This window comes from Musa acuminata, chromosome BXJ1-3 (genome assembly GCF_036884655.1).
Source record: "Musa acuminata AAA Group cultivar baxijiao chromosome BXJ1-3, Cavendish_Baxijiao_AAA, whole genome shotgun sequence".
Taxonomy (NCBI): domain Eukaryota; kingdom Viridiplantae; phylum Streptophyta; class Magnoliopsida; order Zingiberales; family Musaceae; genus Musa; species Musa acuminata.
In genome coordinates, this window is record NC_088329.1 from 32,788,877 (window position 1) to 32,797,500 (window position 8,624).

At 40.5% G+C, this 8,624-nt stretch overlaps 2 protein-coding genes across 2 annotated transcripts in view; both read left to right on the plus strand.

Annotated features, from left to right (window-relative positions):
• The first annotated feature begins 3,447 nt into the window (after positions 1 to 3,447).
• LOC103978377 (uncharacterized protein At4g28440) lies at positions 3,448 to 6,314 on the plus strand. Its single transcript, XM_009394153.3, has 2 exons — positions 3,448 to 3,768; positions 5,852 to 6,314. The coding sequence occupies exons 1-2, from the start codon at positions 3,513 to 3,515 to the stop codon at positions 6,040 to 6,042; spliced, it is 447 nt and encodes a 148-aa protein (XP_009392428.1). The 5' UTR covers positions 3,448 to 3,512; the 3' UTR covers positions 6,043 to 6,314.
• A 750-nt stretch (positions 6,315 to 7,064) lies between these two features.
• LOC135624911 (uncharacterized) overlaps positions 7,065 to 8,624 on the plus strand; it is a 1,668-nt gene continuing 108 nt past the window's right edge. The window contains exons 1-3 of the mRNA XM_065129005.1: positions 7,065 to 7,324; positions 7,562 to 8,001; positions 8,104 to 8,624. The exon at positions 8,104 to 8,624 is cut by the window's right edge and continues 108 nt beyond it. Coding sequence (XP_064985077.1) covers positions 7,160 to 7,324; positions 7,562 to 8,001; positions 8,104 to 8,545 — 1,047 coding nt within the window. The 5' untranslated portion in view covers positions 7,065 to 7,159 and the 3' untranslated portion in view covers positions 8,546 to 8,624. The remainder of the gene's footprint in view (positions 7,325 to 7,561; positions 8,002 to 8,103) is intronic.

Sequence of the window (8,624 nt, forward strand, 5' to 3'; positions counted from 1 at the left end):
TTCTATTAAAATGACTCCATTTGAAGCAATTTATAGTCAATCCCTACTTATAATTATAAAATATATACATGGTTCTTCTAAAGTTGATCAAGTGGACAAGGAATTGATGGATAGAAACAAGATTATTCAGCTTTTAAAGGATAACCTCATAGCCGCATAAGCAAGAATGAAACAATAAGCTGATAAATACCAAAGTGAATGAGAATTTACTATGGGTGATTGGGTTTTCCTTCATCTTCAACTCTATAAGCAAACTTCCATAAAGGTCCGATCTTTCATTAAGTTGTCTCCTCGATTTTTTTGGGTCTTATAAGGTATTAGAACACATTGAACCAGTTGTCTTACACCTAGATTTGCCTGCTAGCTCTAAAATACATCCAGTCTTTCATGTTTCATGCCTTAAGAGGAAGTTGGGTGAAGATGTGATAATGCAGCGTCATTTGCCAAACACTTCTACTACTAGGGAAGTTCAAGCTTAACCACAAGTCATACTTGATCAATGAGTTATAATGTACCGCAGACATCCTGTAACTAAAGTGCTGGTGCGATGGACTAACTTACCAAAGGAAGATACCACTTGGGAGTCCTACAACACGCTAAAGGAGAAGTTTCCAAAATTTGACGCTGCTTAGCCTTGAGGATAAGGCTGAATTGAAGGAGGCAGAATTGTTAGGATCTTTTTATATTTTTTTTTTTTGATATTTTTTTATTTTTTACATATTTATTAAGTTTGTTTAGTTCAGTTAAAGTTGGAACTCTATAAATAGTGATATAACTGTTTCTTTTTTTACGATAAGACTTTAGGATCTTATCACGGTGTTATCCGGTGTTCCCTGATTCTCGGTTGATCGTTCATTTTATGCTTACAGCCGATTCCAAAGAGTTCCTCCACACTGCCAGGTCAATTTATCATCTTTGCAGTTGGCTGTCTTGCCGGATTTGCCTTTTGAGAATGCAAGTGAATTCATGGTTGCCACTTTGTGAACCTCGTCCTACTTCATGTCCCCCTGGTGCCATGGTTCTTCAAGTTATTTTCATGGTCATCTTCTTTCATTTTAATAAATTCTAGTTCATGTCCGATGAATCTCCTCCTACTCCCATTTTCATGTTTCTCACATTGCCAATGAATCTCCTTCTACTTCCATCTCTTGACAAGATCTGAAATGTACCTTCATTTTCATGTTTCTCACATGTTCAATGAATCTCCTCCTACTTCCATCTCTTGACCAGATCTGAAATGTACCTTCATTTTCATGTTTCTCGCCTACATCTTTTTGGCTCCACCTGTTACCATCAACTTTGTCCATGGTTGATTCTCGATTGAACGGAACCTCGGCAGTTCCACTTTGTCCTTTCCACACAGCTGCATGCAAGGCACTATATTGATCTGCATGATCTACGTTTGGATCGCGCAAATTAATTGGAGGATCCATAGCCATGCCAGATTGCTTCTTTCTACTCGTATGGTAGGTCTCCTGCATCCACTTTCTCCGGTGTATTCGGGTTACTAACTTGATTATTATTATCTCCATCTTTTTAATGCTTCTCATTCCTGTAGATATTTCCTCTGTCTAGCCATTGTTGGATGAGCTCTGGTTCGCTTTGCCCGTATCCCATGGTATAATCTTTCGTTTTGCCTTGACTTGTGCAAGATGTAGAGAAACATGAGCTGCTACTTGTGCCGAAAGCGAGAAATCATTTTCATTTGGGCTGCTCCATTCTTTTACTTCACCTGAAAAAGATTACTCGTTTAGGGTGAAACGAACCATCACATCTAATGCTAAGATCAATCATATCTTTGGTTCATAGGCCAAAGAATTTTCTTCGTGTCTATATTGGTTTGGAAAGAATTTTCTCATAAGTGAAGTGGTAGCAGCAACCTCACTCACGTCACAAGGAGATCCAGAGGAACCCAAAGTGAGTTCACGATAAGACTCCTCAAAACAACAAGGGTATTCTTCTCTTTGCTAAGGTGCTGCTGCCCCTCGAGCAATCAATCGATCATTTCCTAAGAAAGGTTTTAGCTTTAGAGGGAGCAACCACACCCCACATCACCTTCCACCTAGCCTACTCTACTCTTTCTCCTTGAGGAACCCTACCTACTTATGAATAAGCGCTGCTAAAATATACACAAGTCTTTAGGAGTGGTTGTCTAAATCCAATAATCATCATCTGGGATCTTGGAAATCGATTCATGATTTTAAACTTTAGCAGAAATAATATCAGCCACAAAAGAAATAAATAATTCATCTCATATACATTCACAAAAGTAGGTCATTTATTCATAGGTAGACTGACTCTTTATCCCATAACTTAGTGCAGCAACTATTATCAATAAATGTATGAAATCCACCTTTAATGTCACAAAGAAGCTTTGTTGCTATAAGAAATGTTTCAAGGATTCATTTCTGACAGTAGTATATATAGCTCTGATGGGGCTTCATTCTGCAGACTCACATCTTAACTTTCATTTCTATCACCTTTTAGTTTGACAAATGTTCTTTATCATCATGCTTCCTCCTGCATTTGACCTGCCTAGGGTTGTACATAAATCACTCAGATTTAGGCCTCACTAAATGAAAAAAAGAAGACTAAAGGAGACCCCTTGGAAAAGGTAGACTTCAAATATATTGCATGCATGTCACAGATTTTTTTTTTTTTAATCTCTTTTTTTATTATTTCAATAGCTAGACATATTTAATTTAAAATATTTTAAATAATTTTAATAATTATATAATACAAATTAAATTATTAAGACTAATTTAACATATATACATAAGATAAAAATGATAATATTAATGAAACTTATAAACATGCACATCCATGATAATCAATCCTAATTTGACATACATGCTTTTTTTTAAAAATAAATAATAACAAAATATTTAAGTTAAGGATATTTTACTAATTAATATTATGTTATATTATAAAATTGGATCAGGTTTGTACAACCCAATCTGTTCATGTGAGCTATCCAAACACCAACCAGGTGAATCAGTCCACTCAATTTTTAATCGTGTTAATAGTTCGTTTGATGATATCATTTCAAACTTGTTCGATATAGCTTTTCAGTCTCAGAAATTAATCTTTTGGATAATGAGAATTAAGATTATTTTTTAATATATATTTATTTTTTTTTTATATGACAATACGTGCGATATATTTCGTTAGTAAAATCGATAAATAAAATTAAATATTTTATATAAAAATATTAATATATTTTTTAAAATATAAAGATCGAAATAATTAAATACGAAGGATAAGCATGTAATTAGACCGGTCCTCAACTGTGCTCCCGAGGAAATGTCCACGGTTCCGATGACTATGCTTCTACGCGCAGATGTCCACGACCATCTTTAACTTAACCTGTTCCGCGAGTTAACGCACACTCGACTGATCCATCCGCTTCGGCCGTCCCGTCTCCACTCGCCTCCTGATATATATAGAGGAGAGGAGAGTGAGTCCGGGGGTGGCTGTCCTTGTCTTCTTCTAGGTTTAGGGTTTCGGCGGCCATGGCGACGACGCAGCAGCGGCAACAGCAACAGGCAGCGGGAGGCTCGAAGAGGAAGCCGGTGTTCACGAAGGTGGATCAGCTGAAGCCCGGGACGACCGGGCACACCCTCACGGCGAAGGTGCTCACATCCAAGACCGTCCTCCACAAGGGCCGGGCCGGGGCTGCTGCCGCTGACCTTCGCCCCATCATGATTTCCGAGTGCCTCATCGGCGACGAGACCGGTGCCATCGTCTTCACCGCTCGCAACGAGCAGGGTTCGACGTCTTCCCTTCCCTCCTACCGAATCTTTGGTTTGATTCGTTGCTAAAATTGTCTAGTCTTCGTTCTCGCGCTTCCATCGTCTGCTTCACCATATGCCTCCAAGCGCCGTTAAACGATACTGTCAAATCTTGGTGCATCTACCTTCTTTCTTGGTAGGAGTTGGACACGATGATTAGCTATTTGTTGAAATTAGTTGGAAAGCATCTACATGACCATATTGATTATTTCCTTTTCTGCACAATCGTTGCATTGATCTAGGAACTATCAAATTTTATTGTTGCTCAAGATTTTCATAGCTAGTGATCATGGGATGACTTTTTTATCTGGTGAAGGGGAAGATTGTAGAAAGCAATTTAGCTCAAAGCCTCAAACATCAAATGGATTGTTGTTTTTTTTTTCTCATTAATTCACATATTTTCTTCTTTCCCACTTATGATGAGTCTTCCGAAAAGAAACACTAACAAGTGACACAACAAGGCATAAGTTTTGTGCATTTAGGTCGGCCACAAGAATCTTCTGGAAACAAAAAAGTGAATTTATGCCAGTTAGTGTTTGTGCTTGCAGTCTTCTATGAGGGCAGGTTTAGCTTTTTAGATATTCTATTAGTACTAAAAGTATTGATCCTTCATGGAACTTTTGAGATTTCTTGTTGTACCTTCTTTGGTCGACTTATCTTAGAATGCCACCTTGGCCAAGATACACAAGTCACTTCCTTTTTTAATCAGATAACATTCATACTTAGATTTGTTCGTAAAGTTTGGTGTTTTCTTAGTGATACACAAGTGTTTGCTCCAAACCAAGTTTTACATTCATTATTTGGCATGTACGGCTTATTCATGGAGACGAACGTTTACCAGTAAACTTTTTCTTTTTTATCATTTATTAATTATCTAAAGGGTGTTACAGTTATTTTTAGGGGCGATTAGTTTCGCTCTTACATGACTGTTTAGCTTTTTGGTGTCTCAACAATTGTTCCACTTCACAAGTTTATCGGTCCAAATATTTGCTTGATCTTGTGTATGCAAGATAAGCTGTTTTTCCCAATCTATATATTTTTGGGATAGATAAGAATACCACTGTGCCAAGGAGAACATTATTCTGGAACATGGAATTCTTCATGTTGCTCAGTGGCATTGTTGGGTCTCTCCTATTTTATTGTTAAACTTAACATGTGAAATATTTGCTTGTGTTTTGATTCTTGAACTGAAGTGCATCTGGACGAGCCTCGCTATGTGCACAAGTTTGTGCTTGTATGCTGGCATGTGCTCATGCATGCACATGTTAACAAGTTTCCATCATAGACAATGGATTGCACAAAAACCACATTTTTTGTGTGTACACCATTGATGGCACATGTGCTTTATTGTTTACCTCTTGTCTGTCACATAAAAGATATCAAGACAATCATCATTAAAATTAGTATGTTGTCTTGGTACCTCGTGTATAAATATGGCATCTGGCAACGGCGATCCTTCAGAATCCAGAAATATCACTATAGTGATGATCAGCTAATGATGATTGAAATAAACAAAATATATGGATTAAATTCAAGAGTTTCAGGCAGTAATATTCACACAGCTTTCATTTACCTTGATTTTTTTTTGTTCCAGGATACTCTTTGCTGCAAGACACACACAACATAAGTTAAAAAAAAAGGGGCATACCCGGTGCTCCCGCCAATGTGGGGTGTGGGGAAGGTCAATGTACGACATAAGTTTAGCTTATCAAAATGTTTTTTAACATATGTAGCTTCGACACTAGTAAAGACTTGAAGGATTGCAAGCGGTATATGGTAATTGCAGGCAAACAGATTCCATGGTGAGATATCTTTTGCTTAGATACTGCCAAAAAAGAAAAATAAGTTGTAACATGAATGTCCAATTTCAGATATGCACAAGAAGGTTGTCCAATTTTTATGCTTAGGAAGTCCTTGATCTTTGCTTTTGCTCTTGTTCTGGACTAAATTAGTGTTATTAATCGCATTATGCTACTTGTCCAACAGAACCTTTTCTTTTCGAGGAAGGTTGTTCCACAAAACTTGCTTCTAAGGTTTGTGAATGATTTTATTTTTGACAGTTGAGTTGATGAAACCGGGCACCACCGTAATACTCCGCAACTCAAAGATTGACATGTTCAAGGGTTCAATGAGACTGGCTGTTGACAAGTGGGGACGCGTTGAGGTCACCGAGCCCGCTAGCTTCACAGTGAAAGAGGACAACAATTTATCTATTGTCGAGTATGAGCTAGTGAATGTCGCGGAAGAGTGAAACTCTAAAACCTGCATCGAAGAATCATCAGTAACTTCTTACTCCTCTCCTGCTGATTGATTGGACTGTGCAGGGTGTCAAAGCAAGTGTTTCCAATTAGTTATGTTATTGCTGATGAAGCTAGTGATGGTTTCAACCTTGCAAGAGTCGAGGCCTGACTAAGGTTGTTGCTCCATCAGTCTGTTCAGTTGATTGACTTAAAGTAACTTAGCTGATATTACTATTGTCTGATGCATATATTAGAATTTAAACTCAGAACAAGATTTTTATTATTCTCTTTGTCTGCTATCCATCTGTTCTTTTAAATCCTTATGTTGCGGAGGCTTCTACACATCGTCTGCTCTCCATTGGTGTGTTGTCTTTGCTACAGTAGTTGGGTGTTTCATCTTGTAGGAGGATTATAGTGTAAATGGAGTTAGGAAACGAAGCATTTCCACTATGATTGAGCCTTTCCCTTCTCGTCCAATTTAATTTTATGGTATATTAAACAGCTCATAAATCTAGTTTAAGCACATCAAGTTGAAATAGGTTATATTAATTTCATTTTAGTCAAATCCAATTTTAACCAATTAATAATACTCAAGTATATTTATTTTTATATTTGAATTTGTTTCCGATCTGATCAAAGAATATTAAAAATCATTTTCACTATTTACAATCCCATTTCCTCTTCTTTCATTTTTTTTTTTCTTTTTCTTTTCTCGGCAGGAAGTGCGGATAAACAATCGACGGTCGACAAATAACTCGGGAGGAAAAAAATTAATATTAAAAATACTAAAATTGTAAATAGTGTGATAATATTTTATATATTTTTTAAGAAACGGTGAATACTAAACTTCTAAAAGTTAGTATCATTCGTTCTGTCAGTCTCTACATTCTACTAGAAGCTTCTTCTGGAACCTTCTGCAATCTTCGGTCCTTTTTCTCGCTTCCCGATGCTTCGACGACCGCCTCTCATCTTCTTCTTCGTTCCGTTCTCTCTCACATATAAACCCATCGGCGCCGGAAAAGAACGTCTCAAAGGAAAGCTTCGGTAGCTGCAGCGAAGAACAAGAAGAGTGAGTGAGAGGAAAGAAGAGTGAGGTGAGAGGAGTGGGGAGAGGGGAGGGTAACGGAGATGGGAGCGGACTACTACAAGATCCTGGGGGTGGACAAGAGCGCCAAGGACGACGATCTCAAGAAGGCCTATCGGAAGCTGGCCATGAAGTGGCACCCGGACAAGAATCCCAACAACAAGAACGAAGCCGAGGCCAAGTTCAAGCAGATCTCCGAGGCCTACGAGGTATTCCTCTCTCCCTTTCCTTTTCTCCTCCCCCAATTCTTCTCGCATGCACTCGGAAACATCGATATCGATTCCCTTTCTAAATTGTAGGTTTTAATCGGTCCTCGTCGTTCATTCGATTGTTTGTAACCAAATCCATCATAAATCGTCATGGATTGTTTTTGATATATCTGTAGATTAATCGATTTGTCCGCTGAAGATGGATCTTTAAGGAGTTCTCTCTTTTGTCCTTAACAGGTATTAAGCGATCCGCAGAAGCGCGCCATCTACGACCAGTACGGAGAGGAAGGGCTGAAGGGGCAAGTCCCACCTCCCGAGGCCAACGGGGGCGCCACCTTCTTCTCCGGCGGCGGCGACGGTCCCACGGTGTTCCGGTTCAATCCGCGGAATGCCGACGACATATTCGCGGAGTTCTTCGGCTTCTCGAGCCCGCTTGGGGACATGGGAGGCGCGAGAAGCAACGGCGGCGTGAGAGGAGGGACCCGGTTCTCTTCCGGGGTTTTTGGCGACGACTTGTTCGGGTCGGCCTTCGGCGGCGGTGTCGAGGGGCCGATGAACTCGCGCCGGCCGCAGAAGGCGGCGCCGATCGAGAACCTGCTGCCCTGCAGCCTGGAGGAGCTATACAAAGGCACCACCAAGAGGATGAAGATCTCCAGGGAAATCGCTGACATGAGCGGGTAAATCTCCTTTCCTTGCTTCTCATTGCAGAACTCCTCCTCGTCCGTCTTTCTCTTCTCTCGTAAACAATGAGATCACTGACTCGATCATCCGCGTTTCAGGAAAACGATGCCGGTGGAGGAGATCCTGACCATCGATATAAAGCCCGGTTGGAAGAAGGGCACCAAGATCACATTCGAGGAGAAGGGGAACGAACGGCCCAACGTCATCCCCGCCGACGTCGTCTTCATCATAGACGAGAAGCCGCATCCCGTGTTCACCAGGGAAGGCAACGACCTGGTCACCACGAAGAAGATATCCCTCGCCGAAGCCCTCACCGGCTACACCGCCCACCTGACAACGCTTGACGGCAGAAGCCTCATCGTGCCCGTCGACTCCGTGATCCGTCCCGGCTACGAGGAGGTTGTGCCCAAGGAGGGCATGCCGCTGCCGAAGGATCCATCAAGGAAGGGAAACCTGAGAATCAAGTTCGACATCAAGTTCCCGACGAGGCTCACCTCGGAGCAGAAGGCCGGTATCAAACGATTGCTGCCGTCACCGTGATCTCCTTGGCTCGCTTTGGTGTTGCGCCGCGTGTTTGCTGAGGTGATCTCCGCACGTATTGTATGATGAAAAGCCTCAA